The sequence below is a fragment of the Lethenteron reissneri genome, chromosome 54, assembly GCF_015708825.2.
Source record: "Lethenteron reissneri isolate LAM-NWPU_2019-01 chromosome 54, ASM1570882v1, whole genome shotgun sequence".
Taxonomy (NCBI): domain Eukaryota; kingdom Metazoa; phylum Chordata; class Hyperoartia; order Petromyzontiformes; family Petromyzontidae; genus Lethenteron; species Lethenteron reissneri.
The window spans coordinates 8,991,998-9,019,423 of NC_083832.1; the positions used below are offsets into that span (position 1 = coordinate 8,991,998).

At 48.1% G+C, this 27,426-nt stretch overlaps 1 protein-coding gene across 2 annotated transcripts in view; it reads left to right on the forward strand.

The window, feature by feature from the left end:
• The first annotated feature begins 205 nt into the window (after positions 1–205).
• LOC133356443 (protein Wnt-7b-like) overlaps positions 206–27,426 on the forward strand; it is a 33,057-nt gene continuing 5,836 nt past the window's right edge. Inside the window, exons 1-3 of one of the 2 annotated variants that reach the window (XM_061573973.1) lie at positions 206–996; positions 21,381–21,607; positions 25,610–25,881. In XM_061573973.1, the coding sequence (XP_061429957.1) occupies positions 926–996; positions 21,381–21,607; positions 25,610–25,881 (570 nt within the window). In that variant the 5' untranslated portion in view covers positions 206–925. The remainder of the gene's footprint in view (positions 997–21,380; positions 21,608–25,609; positions 25,882–27,426) is intronic. The other variant, XM_061573974.1, reaches the window with a different exon arrangement.

Consider the following 27,426-nt stretch of genomic DNA (forward strand, 5'->3'; position numbering starts at 1 on the left):
TGTACATATCACCTTTATTTAATTTGGAATGGCGCCACATTGCGGATGTTTTTTTTCGTCTTCTTCATGCAAAAAAAGGATTCAGTTCCTTAGCCGCTTAGCCCCGAAGGTAGCGAGTGGTAAAACTTCGTCGGCCAGAAAAAAAAAAATCTGACGAAGATAAGTGGCAATTCTTGGCATTTATTCATTCTCGTCGCAGATCGTCTGTACGCTATACATGCCCTGCGGTGCACACGCCCGTACAACATTGACTGCGGTGCAGCCGTGCGCGCATCAAAGTAAAAGCCGGTGTCTATCTCCGCGAGCGCACCACGTGTGCGTGACTTGGAGTAGCCTTGCACGGGGAGGGGACTCGGAGCGATGGGATAGCTGGATACCCAAGGGAGAGTTACTCTAACCAAGCGCGAATACTCGGGCCGTGCTGCGCGCTTTGATCGGGCGAGTGTGAAGCTACGAGATAAAATACCCGAAGGCTACCATCATCGATGCTCACAACGAGTCTCATCGAAGCTGTGTCCGTCTCCTGCCTGCGCGTGGAATTCATGACGCCTCGCATTCATGAAATGCATACAGATGAAGAGGGAAGAGCGGCGATTTTTCCGTCAATTATAAAAACACCACCGTGCTTTCCCTCTCTCTCTCTCCCTCTTTTCTTTTTCTCTTCTGTCTTCGCGTCTTCCCTTCTTCATTAATTTTCCTCCTTTACACGACTGGCTGCATCGTGGACCGGATTGACATTTCGTAGAGAACTTCTTGCATGGAAGAGAAGGCGAGGCCCGGGGATTAGACTGCCCTTGGTTATTATTAACAAGTGCTTCTAAACAACAACAGCAGCATCCACAACAGCAGCAGTAGCAGCAGCGGCAAGCGGCCGCGCACTTCGCTGTACATTCGTATAGACCTCTCCACACAGACGTTCATCATCATGTGCTTGCGGATGTTACATTGGATGCTACACATTCTGCCTTGCATTGGAGTCATCTACCTAAGCATTGGGTGAGTTGTGTTTTTTTTGTTGTATCGCAAATACAGAAATGTGCACACAGTTGACGCGATGGACGAACTAGGGACACTGCTTACGAATCGCATACATTTGTGGATGTTAGTACTGTAGTGCACCGCATTCATATATATATAACGCCATGCTCAACCCACTGCTGGATGAAGGCCTCCAAAAGCCGACTTGCCACCGCCCACGATAAGATAACTCTAGAAAAACACACGGGGTGCACAGTTCGGGCATCACAACCATATGAATGAACGTATCCATGTACAATCGTTGACTATGCGTGCGTAGCTCGCACATGTACCGTGATCGTCGTGGTGTACGTCTCTCCGCGTGTGTTGATGGTAGAACGAGGAACGTTTTATAATACAAAAACGTGCCACGACTTGGTCACGATCAAATCAAGTTAGGATCAAATGTGTCGTGTACGTGCGTAACATAAGCGTAGCTTGCATGTAACACGCGCTATATTATTTTTTATAACGAGGAGAGCTAAAGTCGAACTGTTGAAGCGCACAAAGAAGGGCTCCAGATCTGATAAGCAAGCAAATAGTGCGCGCGCTGAAAAGTTTAGTTTAAAAAAAAAACACATATACAGTGGCTTATAATAACAGCCTTCGCGCAAGGCATTTAACAAGGTTGACTGGCTCGATCCCAAAATCTTTGCCGCTTTCATTATCAATCTTCGTAGAGAAGCCACGAGTCATTGCAATTACGAGTCATTGCAAATTGTAAATGACTCGTCATTGTTAACGACTCGTTATTGCTCCAATGAAACGCACCTGTAAAAACTCGCGTCTGTCTTCAGCCGCCTTCTGTGAAGTTATCGCGACGCAACTCGATTGATAGGACCCATTGGCGCTCGCCGGCGAAGTGGAGAGCGATGGGCAAATGTGTGTAAGAATCAATCGTCGTGATCACCACCACCACCACCATCTTCTTTATTATCGAAAGCTTTGAATAATTTGCGTTCGGAATGGGATTAACCGGATGCTCTGCATTTCGAGTAGATGCGTAATTTGTATTTGTATGTGATTCGTCTGTATCGATTTTGCATCATGTCAGGTTTCACTGCGAATATTTGTGCGATTAAGGATATAAACATATCCCGTACAGTTAGAAATCTGCGCAGAGATAAAAAAAAAACGCTCTATATATTTTCACGTGTAATTGTTTTGTCATTAATTGGTAGATTAGCCGCAGCGTGTTCGTACCATCTGTTAATCATACAATCTGGTAATCCACTGCTGATGAGACCCCGAAAATCGAATCCGGTCCAGAGTTTGCTTGCTTAAAATGCAGGCTGCTTGATAATATATCTGTCTTTAAGAGCCAATCAACTGATGGACTTAAAACACATTTTTATTTTTACGTGGAGAGACACAGCGGAGTTCTGCTTATATTTCCCTTTGAAATCGAACAGCTTTTAAAATATTACATGCACATATAAAACAATAACTGGCATAATCATTTTACATTTTTCAACTATATACTTATTTTTTGTTACATCGACAAGAGTTATCAAAGTGAGACGCGTTCCTAGAACTTCTGCATTTGTTCGTATGGCAGCGCATCCACAGACTACTGTGCACACGATAGGCTGTTTACATCAAACACATAAAACTAGTTAAACTAGATCGCTCATAAATATGCCCGCAAAGCCAGTGCTCAGAAACTCTCGTAAGCTACCCCCTCACCCGCCGAACTCGCACTACCACCCATCGCTTACGATACGTGCGAACACGACCCACCGTGAGTTATAGGAATAACGATTAGCAAAGCTACACACACGCACGCGGGATCGTTCGAAATTGGTGTTGGGCACATTGACTTGTTAGCTTCTACGAGAATATATGTGTGTGTGTCTAGCGGAGCAGTAGTGTAGCAGTTGGTGCGTTTCGCTTCCGAAGTGCCACTCCCCGCTCACGGCCAACACCAGTGACGATTGTCTGAACCGGTCCTGGGCCTCCCATAGGTCGACTCAGCCTTTATTGAGTACCGAGTGCGATGTATAAAAAAAACAAAAACATTGCCACTCGGGAGAAAAGGCGGTCGGGCGTGGTACTGGCCACCCACACCCCCGAATGTGCCTTGCCGGCCTTCATATGTACTTCTCGCTAACAGCACTTGCCTCAACAGTCGAATAAGGCTATACGGGGGATCTTTGTCTTTGTGTGTATCGAGTCGAGGTCTATTCACACGACACTTGACACGCACACCATCAGATAAAGTCGCGCAGCAAGTTGCCCGTATGCTCAACGCGCCGCAACATCTTCCGAGACGACCTTGGCGAGGTTGCAAAGGGCTCCGGAATTATTGAATGACAACTTCTTGATAAACACACATTACGTCTCGTTGATATGAGCGCGCTACGCATGGATTGAAGCCTCCCCCCCCCCCCCTAATACAAGGCGGGTAAGAGAGGTGCCTAGAGGTGTCTCAGGCCTGTAGGGTGATTTCATCAAACCACGGAGTCCTCGAAACCAACACGCATCTCGTCGCGTTCACGCGCCGCGCGCGCCTGATGATTGGTAGTACGTAGGACACGCACACACACGGGTACGCACACCGGCATACGCGCATATACCCAAACGAACTGATCGCTATCTTCACTTGAGGCTGTGCTCTCCGCGGAGCGAGGCTTTTGTTTGGCAATCATACGATCGCGCGCGGTGCGTTGTGCGCGGCTGACGACTTAATTCGTGTTTGGAACGGGGGAAGGCGGCACGCGCAGTGTCGTCGGATCGCGGCGGACGGAGAGAACTGGAGTTTGTGGGGAAACCCGCGGTTTGTAGAGAATCCCTGACCCAATTATCCGCGGAATATTTTTAAATCCTTTATATTAAGTTCACTTGCTTGCTTGCTTGCGCGCTTCCGACCGTGCAAATCTTTCGGTCGTTTTTTTAACCCACTTCCCGTGATCCAATCGAGCTGACATTTTGCACACAGACTCGTTGTGCGTGACAATTTATTTTTTCCAAAATTTTCCACTTTTTAGGAAAATGTTTTTTTTAATATTTCATTTAAAATACCAATGTGATAAAAATGAAACTCTTACTCAAGAAAAACAGAAATGAATAATAAAATAAAACCGATGCCACTCATATAAAGGATTTATAGTGAAAAACGTTGATTTTACGGGTTAATTTTTTTTTATTATCAACGACGTTTTTTTTTTCTGCGTATAAGTTCGAGTAAAATCTCGCCGACAATAGGGTCCGCTATAATCGTCCACCGGCATCATCACGGAGTTCACATGAATGCGAATCTGAGTGTGTGTCTGCGCGCGTGTGTGTATGGTACGCGTGTGTAAACATCGCCACTGGGGAGACAAAGGCGGTCGGGCGTGGTGCTGGCCACCCACCCCCTCGTGTACCGTTCTGGCCTTCATAGGTGCTCGCTAACAGCACTTGCCCCTACAGTCTGTTAAGGCTATACGGGGGATCTTTATCTTTATGGTACGCGTACAGCTACGAGCCCCGGTGACCCGAGTTCAATCCCCCGCTCAATTCCCCGCTCACGGCCAGCGCCGGTGACGATTATCTAAACCGGTTCTGGGCCTCCCCTAGGTCGACTCGGCCTCAAATGAGCACCTGGTGCGATGCGTAAACATCGCCACTGGGGAAACAAAAGCGGTCTGAGCGTGGTGTTAGCCACCCAGCTCCATCGTGTGCCGTGACGGCCTTCATAGGTGCTACTCGCTAACAGAACTTGCCCCAACAGTCCGTTAAGGCTACACGGGGGGACCTTTATCTTTGGTATGTATATATGCACGTGTGTGTGCAAGTATTCGTTTCACAAATGTTTGGGGAGTGTGTTGAAAGCACGCCCGGTGCGGTATGGCCCTGGTACACATGTCTCGTATACACATCCGTTGCCTGGGGCGCACACACACACACACGGTCTATCTCTCAGCCGCATTCCCTTTAAAGTTGCGTAATTTAAAACGCTATTTAAGAAAAAAAAATCTTGGGTGGAAAAAAAGATGATGAATCGCCTCCCTGCCAACTCTCAACGTATAATTATATTTGTATCTTTAGCTGCGGGTGTGCGTGTGTGTGTATTTTTGTGAACATTCAATGCAGTGTATACGTACTTGCCTCTTTGCTTTCACCGTAAAACGATCACGTGCGGTTATATTGTTCACAAAGTGGGATAAATATATGGCAGACGAGTGTTCGATTTGGAGGAATAATCAATGTTGAATTAATCGTCCAAATTAGATCGATTTCTTTTAGAATTAGGTTATATTTTAACGGTAATCTTGCATGAAAAACACACATATATATAAAAGAACACGGCTTTTTTTTTTACCTAATAGCATTCATTGGTTCATCAATATAAACAACTTTGGAGTTAACGTTATAAAATAACGGTTACAATTTATACACCGATAATTCCACAGTGCATGCGTTGAGATAAAAGCATTGTCAATTATTGGCTTTGGACCTAATGCAATAAATTGAAACGTTACAGGCAAAACGTTGGGCTGTCACGGCTGGACACTGCGATTGCTTTGAAGTCATCCTGCATGTCATACATATCGGTGATATAATCGAATTATAACCCAATTGATAGTCCGTGTATGATACGCTGATTGATTGCGTATCGATTGGAATATGTAACCTGCAGGGTAATCCCTTGAGATGGAACATTGTGTTCATCGATGTGTTCAAGCGTGTCTGTAAATGTGTTTTTGTTGTTGTTATATGTATTTATACGTTGTCGAATTATCAAGAAATAATTATCACAGGCTTGTACAGAGTAATCTAAAATCATTTGGGCTGCTACCGTGTATTGTATTCCACCACGGAATACAATACAACCAGTCAGGTTGACACCATGCATGTTCAAACGAGCAAATTGTTATACAACAAAGTATTTTTCCTAACCTCTTCTTGGTTCTTTCGGTAAAATCACGTAGAATGGAAATAATAAAATAAAACATAATAAGATCATTCTCACGACGTTTCGGCCATAACGCAAGCAGCCGTCCTCAGGTGAAGACCAGGTCAGACCAGGTAATAAAATAAAACATAATAAGATAATTCTCACGACGTTTCGGCCACAACGTAAGCAGCCGTCCTCAGGTGAAGACCAAGTCAGACCTGGTCTTCACCTGAGGACGGCTGCTTGCGTTGTGGCCGAAACGTCTATAGAATTATCTTATAATGTTTTATTTTATTATTTTATTATTTCCATTCTACGTGACTTTACCGAAAGAACCAAGAAGATGAATCCCTGCAGTCACGAAAGCTTTAAATCGAAATTTATTTTTCTTAACGTTGATGGAAATGAAATAATATTTTGTATTACTCTATCTAAACCTTGTTGTCTGTCAAGTCACTTGCACACGTAACTTGAATTATTCCGAGTGTTATGCAATTGCTACGTTCAAATCTTGTATGTACTTGCACACACACACACACAAATGTACATGTGCATGCACATTTTTATTGCACCCACGCCTAGTTTATCCTCGTGTCAATGTCACCACTCTATAACTTGGTACATTTATTAACACGCAAAACACGCATACAGGGAATTGGCCAAACATCTAAATGCAGGATGCTCCTGTAATATGGTCTTGATACTCAGTAAGGCTTTCCTGGGTAAATCAAGGGCCATCGTTATTATTTTCAGCTGCACATTAGGACAGGATATATGTGCAGAAATTAAAATTATATTTTTTCAACATATATTACGGAACATTACATCATGATTCCCTTGTATATGTATAATATATATCGTTATTTTGTATTTATATATAGCGAGAGTGATGAAATCAGTTCGTGTGCAGTTCGTCGGTTGGAATATTGCATTGAGTGATCGTGAGATGTGGTGGTGGCTACTCGGGGAGGCTTTCATCCAGCAGTGGATTGGCCGTGGCTGACGGTGATGGTGATACGTACCTATGGCACAGAACTGTTTGTGTCGTTTCAAGATGCTATCTATTCCCAACCTCGACGTGCCTTTATGCCTGTGCGCTTGCAAATGCTTTTTTTGTTTTACTCGCAAAACGTTACACAACAAACCCGTCAGCTAACCCCTACCTATTCACAAAGGGCCTCCCAGAATTTAGTGGGCGATTGCCAGGGCGTTCCAGGTGTGCTGTAGACGCGGGGCTCTGGAGTGTTGCTTAATAGATGGCAGTAGCAAGGACGGTGGTGTGGTAGATTTTCTCCGGGTTCTCCAGTTTACTCCAACACAGAGACAACGTGGCATTGGCCGAACATGCCGAAGTGTTAACATCTCGGTGGCGAGATGTTAACTACCTCTACTGATATACAGGAGGTCGTAGGTTCGCTCCCGATGCCGACCCTGACGCCTGTATATTTGGAGTTTGTATGTTCTCCCCGTGGTTGTGTGGATTTTTCTCTGACCTCTGGTTCCCCCTCCCCCGACATTTAAACTCAACGTGCGTTGAGAGGATTTGTCAGCTATACATTTCCACACGATAAGCCACTTCGTTGAGCTATTATTTGTGATAGCCAGGTCACTTCTGAAAAACAACTACATAGCTCAGTGGACCTTGCCTCGTAAAATACAAAATCTAAAGTTTTAACAGTAATCCTGAGACAACGGAGAGGTTCTATGACAACCTCTTTGTGCCTGGCAGTCATCCATCCAAGCACTTTCCAGGCTCAACGCTGCTTAGCCTCCGTGGTCTGGTGGCTCGCCCTCAGCCCCCGAAAAAAATAGGCTGCCAGGTCATTTGCTGTCACTTTCTGACCCCGTGCCCCTACTGGGCATCCTATAAAAAAGAGCATTTAAGCTCATCGGATTCCTCCAGTACGAATAAATATTCTGATTCTGATAGACATGCGCGCTGTGTGCACATATACAGGGTGCTTAAAACAAATGTTAACACTTATACGGACAAATGTTGATTTAAAGCTTTCGTAACTGCAGGGATTCATATTCTTGGTTCTTTCGGTAAAGTCACGTAGAAGGGAAATAATAAAATAATATAAATATAAAACAATAAAAATTCTCACGACGGTTTCGACTGCAACACAAGCAATCATCATCAGGTGAGAAATCCACAGCAAGAAAATTTGAAAAAAGGTGTGGATTTCACACCTGATGATGATTGCTTGTGTTGCAGTCGAAACGTCGTGAGAATTTTTATTGTTTTATATTCATATTATTTTATTGTTTCCCTTCTACGTGACTTTACCGAAATAACCAAGAATACTTATACGGAACTATCGTTTTTAACGGAAAAATAACGGATAATACACTCTAACGTGATAACAAATGTGACGTTATTAACTTCAAAAAGTCAAGAGTCTCTACTTGTTCGCCATCGTTGTCAACACGTGCCTGGAATCTTCTCCAGGTGGTCTCCAGAGCCCCGAGGCACATTTCTCGTGGCATTGTTGCAAATTCTCGGAAGTGTTCACATATTTTTGAAGCACCCCTCTGTATAATGATCAGCGCACTCGACTTATAATCCAGACGTCCCTTTAACACGTAGTCTTTCGCGACCAATATGTAGAATCCAGAGGCCACTCGTTTGATTCGATCTCCGGACGTGGCAGTTTATACAACTGGTAGCATGATTTAATCTCCTACCTCCATTCAGCAGCAGGTCGCGTAACGTGTGGATACTTCTAACCTCTCCGAAGGCGCCTGGCCCGTGTGGAGAAGTAGGCCAAATTCGCCCACTAGAGCGGTTCTCTTAGAGCGCCTTCTGCTTGAGCAAATAATGCGGTGATGCGGCGCTGTAAAGTGGTGCACAAATAGCAAAACAACTCAACACATGAGTCAACAACATTGTTTTTAATGGTAAAAAAAAACATGTACATTACAGATGTTTAGGGAAACGGCCCTTCTTCATAGCACTTCATTGTGACTGAAGCTTCTGGTCGAAGTCTCCTCCGCCAGCCATGAGTGGTCTGGCCAGGCAATTGCAGGGGCGGCGCCTTTACACACACAAAGACAAAGATCCCCCGTGTAGCCCTAACAGACTGTATGGGCAAGTATTATTAGCGAGCACCTATTAAGGGCGGCACGCGAGGGGGTGGGTGGCCAACACCACGTCCGTCCGGCTTTGTCTCCCCAGTCGTGATGTTCACACACCGCACCAGGTGCTCATTTGATGCTGAGTCGACCTAGGGGAGGCCCAGGACCGGTTCAGATAACAGTCACCGGTGTTGGCCATGAGCGGGAATCGAATTCTAGTCGCTGGGTTCGTAGCGCAGCGCGCTAACCACAACACCACCGCTCCCCACACACACACACACACCAGGCGCACACACACACACATACACCCACACACATACACCCCACACACACACCAGGCGCACACACACACACCCACACACCCACACACACACCAGGCGCACACAAAACAATGTGCACACGTATGCGCACAACGTGTTCAGCTGTGAGATGATGAATGGATGCAGGCTGGGAAATGTGCTGCTGCTGTTGCTGCTGTTGCTGCTGCTACGGCTACGGTCTCTGCTGTGCGTGTCGCGCGCACTTGTAGCGGCTTGTTGCAATGCGTCTGTAACCGCTGTAATCCCCATGGTGCAGAAAGCCACGGGCACGGCTCACGCCACGGGCACGGCTCACGTCACGGATCACCGCACGCCCACTTCTCCCGTCGCCCCCCCTCTCCTTTATCTGCTCAATCGAGAGATCAGGCGCACACTCCGACTGAGCACGTCCCACCAGTCGGTGTTGAGAAAGTGGATCTGCGAAGCGAGTTGTTGTAGTTTTGTGGGGTTTTTTTAAAAAGTCTTTTGAGCAGTGGCTATGCAGTATAAGATTTTCACAATTTAAAAATCTGTGCTATCATCCCAAAGTCAAAAAGTGGCCAACGTAGAAGTGAGAAAAGGTTTCGAATAGAAGAAGGCCTGACCATGCAGGCAGTGAGTGATGAGAAGGGAACTGGCACGTTGGACACACACGTGTAGGATGGACAACAACACGAAAATTAAAAGTGCGTCGTTGGGAAAAATGGAAGGAACTGGAAAGAGAGGACGACATAAGAGATTGGTGCCAGAAATATGTGGCACTGCTTGAGCGTATTGGCACAAGACGGAGGAAGGTGGAAACAACACGTGACGAAGTGTGCAGTGGACACCTACGGCCGATCTGCCCATAGATCGTGATGATGATGTCATCCTTATCAGTTGCATCATTATTGATGATCGGAACTATCCCTTCATTTTTCTTGGTTCTTTCGGTAAAGTCACGTAGAAGGGAAGTAATAAAATAATAAAAATAAAACATAATAAAATAATTATCACGACGTTTCGGCCACAACGCAAGCAGCTGTCCTCAGGTGAAGACCAGGTCTGTCGGGGAGACAGCGTCATTCAGACCTGGTCTTCACCTGAGGACGTGACTTTACCGAAAGAACCAATAAGTTGTTGTTTTAAATACACATACCGTGCTCGTGTGATTCGTGCGAGTTGTTGTGGTTATTTGTGCTCGTGAACCGCTGCCAATGCAGCAGCATTACTAAATAATTGATGTGTGTGTGTTGTGTGAATTGCGAATCGATAACTGTTGGTAAATAAATCACAATCGTCAGAAAAAAATACTGTCTTAAAACAACTATTACGGTAAGGAGCTGTTGTAATATAAAACACACATCCGATTTTGTAGGAGATACACAATGCACACATTTGTACGTGAATGTAGATGCAAGATAACAAAAAAAAAACGTGTACGCACTCACGTGCTGCGTATCGTCCCCAACAGGAAACAATGCGTTGTTATCCAAAGGCCCAAAACGCAGAATACCCAGCAACAAACAGCACCCGGAAAAAATCAATAGGTACAACGTTGATACGTTTCTTGCATCGGGCAAGGTTATTAGAACGGTGGAAAATGAGACAACGGGATCTAATACAGCACCGTTAAGAGGTGGAACTCAACAACTGGTGCCATCATCGGTTCTGTGCGACTTTTGTCAAAATCTGACTGCGTCGGCAAGAAACTCTCCAACACAAATCGAAAACATCCACCAGCACCACCACCATCAGCACCACCACCATCACAACCACCAGCACCACCACCAGCACCACCACCAGCACCACCACCAGCACCACCACCAGCACCATCACCATCACCACCACCAGCACCAGCACAATCACCACCACCAGCACCACCACCGCCACCACCAGCACCACCACCCAGCACCGCCACCACCGCCACCAGCACCATCACCATCACCAGCACCAGCACCAGCACAACCACCACCACCAGCACCAGCACAACCACCACCACCACCAGCACCATCACCACCAGCACCACCACCAGCACCACCACCAGCACCACCATCAGCACCAGCACCACCACCAGCACCACCACCACCAGCACCACCAGCACCACCACCAGCACCGCCACCACCGCCGCCTAAGTCGTTAACGCCGCTCGCTGCCTCGTGTCGTGGAGCAGTGACGGAGCGATTAGCGAGCGCACTGCGACGTGAACCCGCGCCCAGAGTTCAAGTCACGACCGCGGATAACATCAGCGGCGAGTGATATATAAACCCGCCTTGTGCCCACTCCCCCCCCACCCCCCCCCCCCCTCTAACAAAACTAAGATATTTTTTATTTTACGAGGTAAGGCCCCGCTGAGCTATGAAGCGCTGGTTGAGAAGCGACTTGGCCACAAATGACACCTCAACGAAGTGGCTTATCGTCGCATGGACATTTACAGCGGCCAAGCGACTTGCACCGACTAAGGTGGTGAAGTTACCGTACGTTCGAACAATCCCTCACGACTGAAACGTCACGGGGAGGTGGGTCATCGCCCAGCAGTGGAGAGGACAACTTTAATTCACGTCTGTGGCACGTGTGGGTTAGTTCAGTGATAGATGAATGCGTTCGTACATAGTGTGTAGAATATATATACAGTTTCGATTTAAAGCTTTCGTGACTGCAGGGATTCATCTTCTTGGTTCTTTCAGTAAAGTCACGTAGAAGGGAAGTAATAAAAGAATAAAAATAAAACATAATAAAATAATTCTCACGACGTTTCGGCCACAACGCAAGTAGCCGTCCTCAGGTGAAGACCAGGTCTGTCGGGGAGACAGCGTCTACGTGACTTTACCGAAAGAACCAAGAAGATATATATATACAGTGATACAGCGGTTTCTTTGTACATCTACTGCTGGATGAAGGCCCTCTCACCCTGTGTCGGTCACGTGGCCGTCTGACCACAAGTTCCTACTTCACCAGACTGGTTCGGGCATCAGTCGCCGCTGACGGCTCGTCAGGTGCTTCGCTCAATGCGCCACCCACTACTTCATCATCACCAGCTTAACACGTCGGCTTTCGCGACCAATATCATCCATGATACAGGTTTTTTGGGTTTGATCACGATCAAACCAAAACCTCTCCCCCGTTCGTACCCCTTTGTGCAATACATTGCTCATGATTGTAACTTGCATGGCAAGGTTAAAGCAAGGCAGGGAGTGAGCAACCAATATAACAAGAATATAATTTTTTGTTCGAATTCGGTAACAAACCAAAAAAATTCCCTCAATATTTCAAGAGCCACAATGCACGTGCATACGAGACGGCGGTTCTTGATAAATAGCGGCGTTACAAAGCAGTCCTTGAACAGCAGCATGCGGCTTCAGAGCTGCAGGTTGTCGACCACTGCCCATGGTAAACTGGACTTTCCTAGTAAATTGGACTCTCATGGTAAACTGGACTTCCAGAGTAAACTGGACTCCCATGGCCAACGGGTTTCCATGGTAAACTGGACTCCCATGATGAACTAGACTTCCATGATAAACTGGACTTCCATGATAAACTGGACTCCCATGTAAACTGAATTTCCATGGTAAACTGGACTCCCATGATGAACTGGACTTTAATGGTAAATTGAACTCCCATGGTCAGAGGTTGGCAACCAAAATAACAAAAACAATCTTTTTTTAATTAGGTAAAAAAAATCATCAATATTTCCAGAGCCGCAATGTATGTGAAGACGAGACGGTGGTCCTTAAATCAAGTCACAAAGTGGTCCTTAAAGAGCCACCGAATGCGGCTCTGAAGCAGCAGGTTGCCGACTCCTGCACCGTGAAGGGACGTCTTCATCACGGCTGCTGATGATGACGCAAACACCGAACATATTAAACTGATGATGAAGATTACACTGGTTAACAAAAACAACATTTTTTTTCTGGCCTGGACTTTTGCAGCTATTTTAGACTAATTTCAGGGTGCTGATTCCAAATCTGATCTCAGATTTGCTCTATCACATCTTATTTTTATGCAATCGGCATACCCCATTTTCATTGATTTTACCCGAAATTAACTCTGTCACTTATGATTGCAAGTTGTTGCGAGTCAGTGACTGCTTTAGTGTTAAAATATGATGCTGTATTTTTTGGATAGTGTGTTTATAATATAATTTTATGTAGATATCCACATTTATTTAATATTTTTCTTCTGCAGTTTTTATTGAAAATGCAATATTTGATATCTAAAAAACCTGATGTGATAGACAAAAACTTATGCTAGATTTAGAATCAGCACCCCAAAAATTACATTAGAACTGTTGGAATACCTTATGCCAGAAAAAGTGTGTTGACCAGTGTTATTGATGATGATAATGGTGATGGACTTGAACAATGTTGTTCACCAGTGTTAATATCACTTTGTAGACGATTGTTTACATATAAAAATAACGCAGTTGTGACCAAAGATTCCAAAGGCCCAGAACACCAAGTGGTCAGCAACAATCGGCACCGTCAAAATTGTGTTGGATAAGAGAGTTCAACATCTTCTTGGTTCTTTCGGTAAAGTCACGTAGAATGGAAATAATAAAATAATAAAAATAAAACATAATAAAATAATTTTCACGACGTTTCGGCCACAACGCAAGCAACCGTCCTCAGGTGGAGAGCAGGTCTGTCGAGGAGACAGTCTGAATTCATTGATTTTACTCAAAATTAACTCTGTCACTCAAGACAGAGTCTGAATTCAGACGCTGTCTTTTCGACAGACCTGCTCTCCACCTGAGGACGGCTGCTTGCGTTGTGGCCGAAACGTCGTGAGAATTATTTTGTTATGTTTTATTTTTATTTTATTACTTCCCTTCTACGTGACTTTACCGAAAGAACCAAGAAGATGAATCCCTGCAGTCACGAGAGCTTTAAATCGAAATTTAACAACAACAACAACTAAAACTCCGAGCTTCTGCATTAGCCACAATCACGGCAGTCGCACAAAGCAATGCTCACAATGCAACTGGGTGCATTATTCCTGCTCGGTGGGAGCCATCAGTCATATTCATAATGTTCAGTTAAAGCCCATCAGTCATCCTCAGAGTTTGTTTCGACGGTTTGCTTGTTTGTTTGTTTTTTAACAGCAAACAAATCGCTGGGGCCAAGATTCACAGCAACTTGTGTGCACTGATGCAAGCAGAGAGACGACACGAGTTTGAATTGTCATTTCTCGAAAACGCGGCGGGGTTGTTTTATTTATTTATTTCCCAAAATAGGCGCTCGTCACGATCGTGGGTAAAAAAATTTGTGGTTCCATGAGCTAACACCAAGACGAACGGTGTAAATAATTATTTGTATATCGGCTCTTCACAAGCGCGCGCCATGGGCTAAACGACGAGCCGGCGAGATCGTAGCGGCGACATCGCCACGGAACAGAAATGCGGCGGCGCTCAGTCGGCGTGGAGCATTGCATGCGTTGGCGCGCACTGAGTGAGTGTTGTGGCTGACTACCATGACAGTGGTGTGCACTGAGAGTGTTGGGGCTGGCTGCCATGGCAGTGGTGTGCACTGAGTGAGTGTTGGGGCTGGCTGGGATGGCAGTGGGGTGCGCTGAGTGAGTGTTGGGGCTGGCTGTGATGGCAGTAGTGTGCACTGAGTGAGTGTTGTGGCTGGATACCATGACAGTGGTGTGCACTGAGAGTGTTGGGGCTGGCTGCCATGGCAGTGGTGTGCACTGAGTGAGTGTTGGGGCTGGCTGAGATGGCAGTGGGGTGCGCTGAGTGAGTGTTGGGGCTGGCTGTGATGGCAGTAGTGTGCACTGAGTGAGTGTTGTGGCTGGCTACCATGACAGTGGTGTGCACTGAGAGTGTTGGGGCTGGCTGCCATGGCAGTGGCGCGCACTGAGTGAGTGTTGGGGCTGGCTGTGATGGCAGTGGTCACACTGAGTGTTGGGGCTGACTGCCATGGCAGTGGTGTGCACTGAGTGAGTGTTGGGGCTGGCTGTGATGGCAGTGGTGCGCACTGAGTGAGTGTTGGGGCTGACTGTGATGGCAGTGGTCACACTGAGTGAGTGTTGGGGCTGATTGTGATGGCAGTGGTGTGCACCGAGTGAGTGTTGGGGCTGGCTGTGATGGCAGTGGTGTGCACTGTGTGAGTGTTGGGGCTGACTGTGATGGCAGTGGTGCGCACTGAGTGAGTGTTGGGGCTGACAGTGATGGCAGTGGTCACACTGAGTGAGTGTTGGGGCTGGTTGTGATGGCAGTGGTGTGCACTGAGTGAGTGTTGGGGCTGGCTGTGATGGCAGTGGTGTGCACTGAGTGAGTGTTGGGGCTGGCTGTGATGGCAGTGGTGTGCACTGAGTGAGTGTTGGGGCTGCTGTGATGGCAGTGGTGTGCACTGAGTGAGTGTTGGGGCTGCCTGCGATGGCAGTGGTGTGCACTGAGTGAGTGTTGGGGCTGGCTGTGATGGCAGTGGTGTGCACTGAGTGAGTGTTGGGGCTGGCTGTGATGGCAGTGGCGCGCACTGAGTGAGTGTTGGGGCTGCCTGTGGTGGCAGTGGTGTGCACTGAGTGAGTGTTTGGGCTGGCTGTGATGGCAGTGGTGTGCACTGAGTGAGTGTTGGGGCTGACTGCCATGGCAGTGGTGCGCACTGAGTGAGTGTTGGGGCTGGCTGTGATGGCAGTGGTGTGCACTGAGTGAGTGTTGGGGCTGGCTGTGATGGCAGTGGTGTGCACTGAGTGAGTGTTGGGGCTGGCTGTGATGTCAGTAGTGTGCACTGAGTGAGTGTTGGGGCTGACTGCCATGGCAGTGGAGCACACTGAGTGAGTGTGGGGCTGGCTGGGATGGCAGTGGTCACACTGAATAAGTGTTGGGGCTGACTGCCATGTCAGTGGTGCACACTGAGTGAGTGTTGGGGCTGGCTGCCATGGCAGTGGTGTGCGCACTGAGTGAGTGTTGGGGCTGACTGCCATGGCAGTGGTCACACTGAGTGAGTGTTGGGGCTGACTGCCATGGCAGTGGTCACACTGAGTGAGTGTTGGGGCTGACTGCCATGGCAGTGGTGTGCGCACTGAGTGAGTGTTGGGGCTGGCTGTGATGGCAGTTGTGTGCACTGAGTGAGTGTTGGGGCTGACTGTGATGGCAGTGGTCACACTGAGTGAGTGTTGGGGCTGGCTGTGACGGCAGTGGTGTGCACTGAGTGAGTGTTGGGGCTGACTGTGATGGCAGTGGTGTGCACTGAGTGAGTGTTGGGGCTGGGTGTGATGGCAGTGGTCACACTGAGTGAGTGTTGGGGCTGGCTGTGACGGCAGTGGTGTGCACTGAGTGAGTGTTGGGGCTGGTTGTGATGGCAGTGGTGTGCACTGAGTGAGTGTTGGGGTTGGCTGTGATGGCAGTGGTCACACTGAGTGAGTGTTGGGGCTGCCTGTGATGGCAGTGGTGTGCACTGAGTGAGTGTTGGGGCTGGGTGTGATGGCAGTGGTGTGCACTGAGTGAGTGTTGGGGCTGAGTGTGATGGCAGTGGTGTGCACTGAGTGAGTGTTGGGGCTGGCTGTGATGGCAGTGGTGTGCACTGAGTGAGTGTTGGGGCTGGCTGTGATGGCAGTGGTGTGCACTGAGTGAGTGTTGGGGCTGGCTGTGATGTCAGTGGTGTGCACTGAGTGAGTGTTGGGGCTGGCTGTGATGTCAGTGGTGCACACTGAGTGAGTGTTGGGGCTGGCTGTGATGTCAGTGGTGCACACTGAGTGAGTGTTGGGGCTGGCTGTGATGGCAGTGGTGTGCACTGAGTGAGTGTTGGGGCAGGCTGTGATGGCAGTGGTGCGCACTGAGTGAGTGTTGGGGCTGGCTGTGGTGGCAGTGGTGTGCACTGAGTGAGTGTTGGGGCTGGCTGTGATGGCAGTGGTGTGCACTGAGTGAGTGTTGGGGCTGGCTGTGATGGCAGTGGTGTGCACTGAGTGAGTGTTGGGGCTGGCTGTGATGGCAGTGGTGTGCACTGAGTGAGTGTTGGGGCTGACTGGGATGGCAGTGGTCACACTGAATAAGTGTTGGGGCTGACTGCCATGTCAGTGGTGCACACTGAGTGAGTGTTGGGGCTGGCTGCCATGGCAGTGGTGTGCGCACTGAGTGAGTGTTGGGGCTGAATGCCATGGCAGTGGTGTGCGCACTGAGTGAGTGTTGGGGCTGACTGCCATGGCAGTGGTGTGCGCACTGAGTGAGTGTTGGGGCTGACTGCCATGGCAGTGGTCACACTGAGTGAGTGTTGGGGCTGGCTGCCATGGCATTGGTCACACTGAGTGAGTGTTGGGGATGATACCATGGCAGTGCTGTGCACTGAGTGAGTGTTGGGGCTGGCTGTGATGGCAGTGGTCACACTGAGTGAGTGTTGGGGCTGGCTGTGACGGCAGTGGTGTGTACTGAGTGAGTGTTGGGGCTGACTGTGATGGCAGTGGTGCACACTGAGTGAGTGCTGGGGCTGGCTGTGATGGCAGTGGTGTGCACTGAGTGAGTGTTGGGGCTGACTGTGATGGCAGTGGTCACACTGAGTGAGTGTTGGGGCTGGCTGTGACGGCAGTGGTGTGCACTGAGTGAGTGTTGGGGCTGACTGTGATGGCAGTGGTGTGCACTGAGTGAGTGTTGGGGCTGACTGTGATGGCAGTGGTAACACTGAGTGAGTGTTGGGGCTGGCTGTGACGGCAGTGGTGTGCACTGAGTGAGTGTTGGGGCTGACTGTGATGGCAGTGGTGCACACTGAGTGAGTGTTGGGGCTGGCTGTGATGGCAGTGGTCACACTGAGTGAGTGTTGGGGCTGGCTGTGATGTCAGTGGTCACACTGAATGAGTGTTGGGGCTAGCTGCCATGTCAGTGGTGTGCACTGAATGAGTGTTGGGGCTGGCTGTGATGGCAGTGGTGTGCACTGAGTGAGTGTTGGGGTTGGCTGTGATGGCAGTGGTCTGCACTGAGTGAGTGTTGGGGCTGGCTGTGATGGCAGTGGTGTGCACTGAGTGAGTGTTGGGGCTGGGTGTGATGGCAGTGGTGTGCACTGAGTGAGTGTTGGGGCTGAGTGTGATGGCGGTGGTGTGCACTGAGTGAGTGTTGGGGCTGGCTGTGATGGCAGTGGTGTGCACTGAGTGAGTGTTGGGGCTGGGTGTGATTGCAGTGGTGTGCACTGAGTGAGTGTTGGGGCTGGCTGTGATGGCAGTGGTGTGCGCTGAGTGAGTGTTGGGGCTGACTGCCATGGCAGTGGTGTGCACTGAGTGAGTGTTGGGGCTGGCTGTGATGGCAGTGGTGCGCACTGAGTGAGTGTTGGGGCTGTATGTGATGTCAGTGGTCACACTGAATGAGTGTTGGGGCTGGCTGTGATGGCAGTGGTCACACTGAATGAGTGTTGGGGCTGGCTGCCATGGCAGTAGTGTGCGCACGTGCAAATAACGAAAACGAACTCGTCTCAATCGGCAGACATCACCGCGTCGAACGGGAAAGAACGAGAAACATGGGCTACGTTTTCGTTGCGCATGGTACACCGTGGAGGTCTCTCTGCGTTTAAACAACACATGTCCTGCCTGTATCTGAATGAAAACGTTGGGAAGTGCACCTTCTTCTGACCCGGTCGATGTGTCTGTAATGTGAGGCGAGATGAAAGCTGGGGGTACGTCTTACTTTCCGATGAGTCTTTTAATGCGAGGGGGCATACAGCCCTCCCGATAGGATGCAATGGCTCCCGCAGGTATTGCTGATCTCGACTGAGCAATTACGAAAGTATCCACAACACAAAGGAATGCGGCGTGGAGTTGTTTTTTTGTATTTGTCCTTCGTCCTAATGATAGTAATAATTCCGTCACATTGCTGCTGCTGTTCAGGTTTGGGGCATTCACCCGCACATCAGCGGTGGGCTGCGTAATTGTACGTCACGCGCCCGTGCCAAGTATCACACTCGGTAATGGCAGGTAATGTAACATAATTGGACTCGGCGATGAAAGGGAGAGCATTTCAATGAAGTTCCCTGAATAAGAATATCGTTACAGGCGGAGCGGTGGCGCAGCGGGTTAGCGCATCTCGGCTATGAAACCTGAGTTCGATTCCGGGCCACGGCTAACATCAGTGGCGTTGAGAGTATTTGGCTGCTAGATTTGAAGCTTTCGTGACTGCAAGGATTCACATTCTTAGGTTTTTTTCGGTAAAGTCACGTAGGTAAAACATTTCAATTAATAAAAGTAAAATAATTTAAATTTTTTACCTACGTGACTTTACCGAGAAAACCTAAGAATATTTGGCCGCTGTGCATTTCCACTTGATAAGCCACTTCGTTGAACTATTATTTGGGTCCAGGTCGCTTCTGAAAAAAAGAGCTGTACAGCTCAGTGGGCCTTAGCCGATAAAATAAAAACCACGCCTGTTCCGTCTCTCCACGTTTATCAACAAGCACTGACCAACGTGGTGAAGTATGGTCAAACAACCTCTCTGACCGACACAACGTGGGGTTAGGGAGGCCATCATCCATAAAGTGTGTTGCTAGTCGCTGTGAGGTTCGCGCACAATGCACAGACTATGTTCTTACAGAGCACGCTATTTAAAAAGGTAATTAACTGTGTGTTGTATTTTAATAACCTATTTGTATTTTAAATTAACGCTCACGAACATGCTGGAAGGCATCTGGTTATATGTTTACAAATGTAAACGCGGTGAAATGTAACTATTTATTATTGGCGATAACACATGTGCTGAAACATTGAGTTATTTAATCAAAATCGACAATAATGTAAAAAAAAGGTTTTAACATATTTTGCATATGTATGCCTTAGAAACACTCGTTTGACTTTGGATTCATAATTTATTCAAAGTGAGTCTTTTTGTTATATGAAAATACAATGCGGTCTAGAAAATGTATTCTAAAAAATAAATGAGACCAAAATGTATAGTGTTTACGTCTTTAAACTGATATTTATTTATCAATTTGATGTGTTACTCTGTAAACAGTGATTTAACATAATATGCTGCACAGAGTTATTACATTACTTTATATAAATACTTTATATTACACTGTGTAACAATTTTGTTTGTTCCTGGGTAGTAAGTGTAATTTCCTAATAGCTTATGCCTCAAAGGTACAGAAATGGCTATCATTCCCCACAAACTTTGCTTTTGTGACCAGGACGCTGATATTTTTTAATTTAACTATTTTCAATGAGTAAACGTGTGCATTTGTGTCATTCCTTCACATAAAGTCCTGGTCAAAAAAGCAAAGTTTGTGGGGAATAATAGCCATGTTCTACTACTTTTGAGGCATAAGCAATGAGAAAATAACACTTACTACCCAAGAACAAAATCGTGTTACATCGTGTTATCATTCAGTTATAGAATAAAGCACAGTCCCATCGATGACCATATTGCATTTTAGTTGTAATCCTCTCAAATGTGACTTGATGTATGAATGCGTTGAATGTACTTAATCGCCATCGTTGTGTGTTACTTTCTATCAGCATTGTGCACAAATACATCACGGTCCTATCGCACATGGTGGAGATGATTGTGAGTGAGTGATACACTTTTTTGTGATGTTTTAGAAAGCGCGAGAGAACCAAAACTTTGTTCAAATTTTGTCGAATTTATGCCTATAACTAAAATACAAAAGTGACAAACTGAATGATTGTCTATAGGGTTTACTGATTTCACTCATAGGGCAGGCTCTGCCTAAGGGTTAACATTGCTTAAGGTCTCATGCAAAATACCAACAAATACATCGTCTCTTTTGTCAGTAAACCAAAACAATCTACCTCCCATGGAGTGTGATAGAAAGAATGAAAAGCCCACTAATAAGTTAATATTTATTTAATATTGTGCTTACACATGCGTTCGGGTCACAAAGCACGTACGCATTGCACAGTTCGTGCCTGTGTACCAACGCGCGTTGTACGAGCGTTGTACCAACAGCAAAACAAAATCTCAGACAATCCAACAAAACCACAACCAAGCAACCGATCATCGGAATAGCCCAACCATGGTACCACATCATGGGTGGTCTCCGGATGACGCATAGAATTTGGCAACTTATTCCTTGGGGACCTGGACTCATTTGAATTTTGTTTCTCAATATGCCACTCATTCCCTGCTCCCCCATCACCCCTGTCCCTCCTCTCTCTCTCTCTCCATCCCTCCATCCCCCATCGCCCACCTGCAGGGCGCTGTCGTCTGTGGTTGCGCTGGGTGCCAACATCATCTGCAACAAGATCCCGGGTCTGGCCCCGCGGCAGCGAGCGTTGTGCCAAAGCCGGCCCGATGTCATCATCGTCATCGGGGAGGGCGCGCAGTTGGGCATCAGCGAGTGCCAGTACCAGTTCCGCTTCGGCCGCTGGAACTGCACGGCGCTGGGTGAACGTACTGTGTTCGGGCAAGAGCTCAAAGTAGGTAAGTCGCCTCGCTACAGCGGCACGCCCCGACACACGCGGTCCACACAGTCCACGCAGCGGTGCGTGGCTCACACACGCAGTAGTGTCGGTTACACACGCGGGCCGTATGTCTCGTCACTGTCCCCCCTCCAACCACATAGACTGCTGGCTTTACTCGCAGTCTGCCAGCACACCCAAGTCAGCCTGTCTCACAGTACAACAGTCACATAGCCCTGTCGGCTGTGCGCACAGTCCACCGGCTACACAACTCACCCGTCTTGGAGGCGATCGGCCTCGATCATCTATCGACACGGACCACCAGAGACCCAGACCACAGCCTAAACCCACCAGCTACGTAATCAATTGGGCTGCACAATCCAGCTGCCTCACAGCGTCGCTAGCAACACAGTCTATTACTTATGCTCAGAGTCTCCTCGCTATAGTCTACCAAGCTCAAGATACATCCGAGACAGAGTCCACCAGTTGGAAAGCCCAATAGCTACAGGGTTCACCCACTTCACAGTTCACCCACTTTACAGTTGAGAAGTCCACCAGCGATACAGTCGAGCGGATGCAACAGACATGCCACCAGCCGCACACATGGTTTACCGAGCTTCAAACTACTGCTGCTGCTGCTGCACGGTCTACCTTCGAAGAAGTTCACCAGCTAGACGGTCAATCGATTACAGAGCCAACCTTCTCAACAGCAAAGCTGCTGGACAGATCATCGGCTATTCTCCACGAGTGGCCCTTAACCTTTACTGCAACCTTTGCACCCCTTTGGTTTTTAATCGTAAAAAAAAAAATTCATAACGTTAATAAATAATACATAGGTTTGATGAAACAAAGTAGTTGTACTTACGTGTGCCCGTGCTTATTTGGTGTTTCGATGATTTATCTAAACAAAAAAATCTGACCATGTCTCGCACCCCCAGAGAGAGGGCATCTCGCACGCCCAGGGGATGCATGCACCCCAGGTTAAGAAGCACTGCTCTACACAGTCCAGCAATATGCGCCCAATGCACACACAACGCACAGTGACCATTGCCACGCCATGCAGTGCGTCACACTCCACAGGGTGACAATTTTCCACCTCGTCACTTCGTCTGCAGCGCTTATCACCTGGGCGGTGAACGTTGACGCGCATCCGTTAATCGGTTGTTGTGGAAAAAAATGGGGGCTATGTGTTTGCGGCCGGGGAAAAAAATATCCCTGAATTTCCCCATCAATCACGTGACAGCTGAGGGGCGAGGGCCTGGTTTGAGCTCTCATCGTTGGCACTGTGTCCGCGTCGCGCCCTCTTTGAAGAAACCTTTCAATAGAATGTTCGTTTTTGGCGAGCATCAGCACGATTCGATTTAAGAGTTTTTTTTTTAACAACCGTGTTATGAATGTCCGCGTGAATCCATTAGTTTTGGTATCTCTCACAATCATATTTCCCTCATTACCACCAATAAAATTGTGGATGATAGTAGCACAAATATTCAAAGAGGTTTTAACATATATAAATAGTATCCTGCATGTCCCGGCACTTTTGACAAAGCCTTGAAGTCTATCAACCTCGGCGTGTTTCCAAAATGCTCGTTTAAAACAATATTCTTTTGCCAAACTGAGGTGGTATTTTGCTTACTACCAGAGGCGTTTGTCATTATTCCCGCCACTTAATGTGAAGGTGAGTGCGCGGTGGGGTGGAGGGGGGGCTTCTCTTCACCTTAGCTATAACCTTAAGTCTTGACCTTCAGTGTGATTATGGGATAAGTGGCCCCAGACAGATCGCTGGTTCACAGCATTCTTTCTGCTGATGCTGTTAAGTGCTAAAGGCCATAGGTCAACGTGGAAAATCGGAATCTTCATTTAGACTACTGGAGGAGGAATCCGATGAGCAAGGAAGCTCTGGAGTTTTTTTTTTTTACAGATGTCCAGTAAGGACAAAAGGAGACAAATAAATAAACTCAAGCAGAACATTTCCACGAGGGGAAATTCTTCAGGACAGATTAGGCTCAACGCGACAAAGGTTTGCAGTGTTATTAGAAATGTGAATTTGATGATCAACAACAGCAAATGCAATGCAGAAAAATGTTTGCAATCGGTTAATATTACCCGCAGTGACATGCATAAAAAATATCGACAATGATGGTTAAAATGGAATAAAAGTATGGAAAGGCTCATGTTTACAATTGCCCTGACAGGTGTAAATTGCAACACGTGGAACAGGAAACACCCGCAAATTAGAGACATCGTTTTGAACGTTAGGGAAAGCGACGAGGCCTTGGGCAGGAGGCGTTTGCTCGAAGGGACAATGGACTCCGATCGAGGCTGTTAACAGAATGGAAACCGTCTTCACGCAAACTCCGGTCGTCCTGACAGCGGCTTTTGGCTCTCCATCGAACAAAGACGGTTACCGCATCGCGCGCTTTCAGATGCGCTTTTGCGGCCGTCTGGAATGTGCTTCCTTCTGATATTAGCAAGCCACTGGAGCTATGCACTTTAAAATCTAAAGTGAAAATTAATTTATTTTGAACAGTTTTTTGTGTTTAGTTTGTAGTCTTTGCTCGCACCTCCAATTAGATCGCGTTATTTATAAATGTGTCGTAACCCTCCACCACCCGACACGGCCAATCGGTAAAAAAGTGTCACGTTGACAAAAGACAAATAGTTCACTGCTTTAGCCCACCGGTGTGTTGAAGCGTGAAACCACAACATTTACAATTTGAGTACGACGTTTCGCTGGTAATTGCATCAAGCATCATCGGGCAATTCGCCAGAATGGTGAGGCTTTGCTCTGTCTCCCGTTCTTATATAGAGCAGCAGCAGGGTGACATCATCATCATGTTCAACATACATACAATCCAAACGAGAGGTTGACCTCCGTAGGGATGGAGCGAGTGATGAGAAGTTTATGCTTCGGAATGATATGGATTGTGGGTTGTCACCGAACCGTGAGGGATGCTGACAAGGTGGGAAAACCTTCATCCAGCAGTTGATAGACCATGACGTATGGTGATGATGGTGGTTAAGATGATGACCACCATCGGATTGAAGAGATGTCATCGCATTTGTAGGCATGAGCCGTGGAGGAGATCACAACGGGTCGAATGCAGTTTAGGAGGACGTGCAGATGTGATAAAAAAATGAGTGACCTTAAAAAGATACCGCAGAGTCAACGAAATCATACACGTGCGGTGATGTCATGCATGTCTATTAATCTCAGTAATTTCAGATGCGTTCAACGATGTCACAAATGTTCAACATTGTATTTTTCGGATTTTTTTATTCTTTGGTATTTGAGCATCGCTGGCCATTCAGAATCTATTTTCCATCGCGAGTCGTTGCCGGTCGTACTGGGGAGTCCTCCTCAAGTTGCCGTCCCCCGCGTGGTGGTGATGGTGGTAGTGGTGAGGGTGGTGGTGGTGAGGGTGGTGAGGGTGGTGAGGGTGGTGGTGAGGCTGCCCCCTCCCCTCCCCCCACAATGCTGTTTTCCAGGGAATTTCGTCGATGTCGCAAATGTCACCCCCCTCCTCCACTGATACGCGTCTCCTCCCCCGTGTCACCTCCGACCCCTACCGACCCCTCTGACCCCTCTGACCCCTACCGACCCCTACGACCCCTCCCGACCCCTCCCGACCCCTCCCGACCCCTCTGACCCCTCTGACCCCACCGACCCCTACCGACCCCTCTCACCCTTACCGACCCCTACGACCCCTACCGACCCCTCCCACCCTTACCGACCCTACCGACCCCTACCGACCCCTCCCACCCTTACCGACCCCTCCGACCCCTACTGACCCCTACCGACCCCTCCCACCCTTACCGACCCTACCGACCCTACCGACCCCTACCGACCCCTCCCACCCTTACCGACCCTACCGACCCTACCGACCCCTACCGACCCCTCCCACCCTTACTGATCCTACCGACCCTACCGACCCTACCGACCCCTCCGACTCCTCCGACCCCTCCGACCCCTCCCCACCCCTCTGACCCCTACCGACCCCTCCGACACCTACCGACCCCTCCAAAGGCAGCCGAGAAGCGGCGTTTGCGCACGCGGTGGCGTCGGCGGGCGTGGCGCACGCCATCACGACGGCGTGCAGCCAGGGCAACCTGAGCGAGTGCGGCTGCGACCGAGCGCGCCAGGGCTCGTACAACGCGCGCGAGGGCTGGCGCTGGGGCGGCTGCTCGGCGGACGTCCACCACGGCCTGGAGCTGTCGCGCCTCTTCGTGGACGCTCGCGAGGTGCGCCAGAGCGCGCGCACGCTCATGAACCTGCACAACAACCGCGTGGGACGCAAGGTGAGCGCCCGGCGGTCGCTAGCCAGCCGTCGTCGCCGTCGTCGCCGTCGTCGCCGTCGTCGCCGTCGTCACGCGGCGGTCGTGTAGACAGCCAGTGAGAAGTCGAGAGGGGGAAAACCAGGATTCCAGCCTCGTTTGCGAGAGTGGACGCGAATCGACGAAGACGACAAAAAAATGTAAACTGAAAAAAAAAATTGGCGATTAAATAACGGAGCGGAGCTAAAGCTGCGTTTTAGAGGAGGAACAAAAATGTTAACAAATCTACGTAACTATTAAATCAAATAGAATTTCCCGTAAAATGATGTTTTTTTTAAATCTAATTACGATGAAAACAATTAAAATTACGATCACGTGATCATCACTACAAGCATCTTAGCAACACTAATCAGGGGGAATATATTCGATGTAATCGACCTGGAAACACTGTGCTTCTAATCTGAGTAAAGTGCAATCACTTTGCATCAAGGGCTCCTTCATGCACTGTCGAGGCTTACAAGGTGCATGCTCATGTGTGCTCACCCGCTTACGGGATTTGAGAGTTGTATTTGGCCACCAGTGAAGGAAAGCCCCTCCCCCCCCCCCATCCCTGGCTTAGAATGACACTTCTGGATGAGCAGTTTGGACAAAAACATCATCCAGTATGAAGCAGGCAAGACACTTTAATAAAATCCCCGAAATGTAATCAGAATCGGAGTCACAAATGTATTTACCACCGAGTAAAGCCACAGAGAGCTAAGAAACAATTTTTCAATGATGACTCGGCCAGCAGACAACATCACAGCATTCCACAATTACAGATAAAACATAGAACAAAAGCAGTTATGTTGCACAATCAAATGATACAGAATTGCAATGACGGGTCACTTGCAAATGTGTCTTTCTCACCCCCGCCCTCGCAATCCGAGCGAGCATTAGAGCGTTTTGGAACGTCACGGCAAAAAAATATATATATATTTTACTTTTCCATTTTACCTCGCAAAGATTGAAACACCGCAAGGGGGTTACCGAATTTGACCGCACGCAGCTCTCGCGTTGACCCTTACCTCTGACCTTTTACTTTTAACGGGTCACTCCTCTTCTTCCCTCCCTCCCTCCCTCCCTCCCTCCTTCCCTCCCTCCTCCTCCGCTCCTTTCTTTTTTTTTACGATCAGTGGAAACAAGAAGTTGCTCGGTGTATTCGGCACTTTGCTTCGTTCATAATTTCGTAATTTTTTTTTAATTAAAAATGTTAAAACTTGGCTTTATGTAAACCCCCCCCCCCCCCCCCTCTAGCTCGCTCTCTCGCTCGCTCTCTCGCTCGCTCGCTCGCTCACTCTCTCGCTCTCTCGCTCTCTCTCGTTCTGCACGCAGCCCCCCTCGCAGTCCGACGGCCTCCGACGGGTAGCTCATATCAGTCCTTCGCCTGCCTTCTCACACCAACCCCTCCCAAACCCCATCTCAGACTCTCTCGCATTTCACAAGCAGATGAAACAGCAACATCACAGCTATGCAGACAGTTTGGGATTTGCAGGGTTAAAGATGGATTGTTTGAGAAGCGAGAGAGAG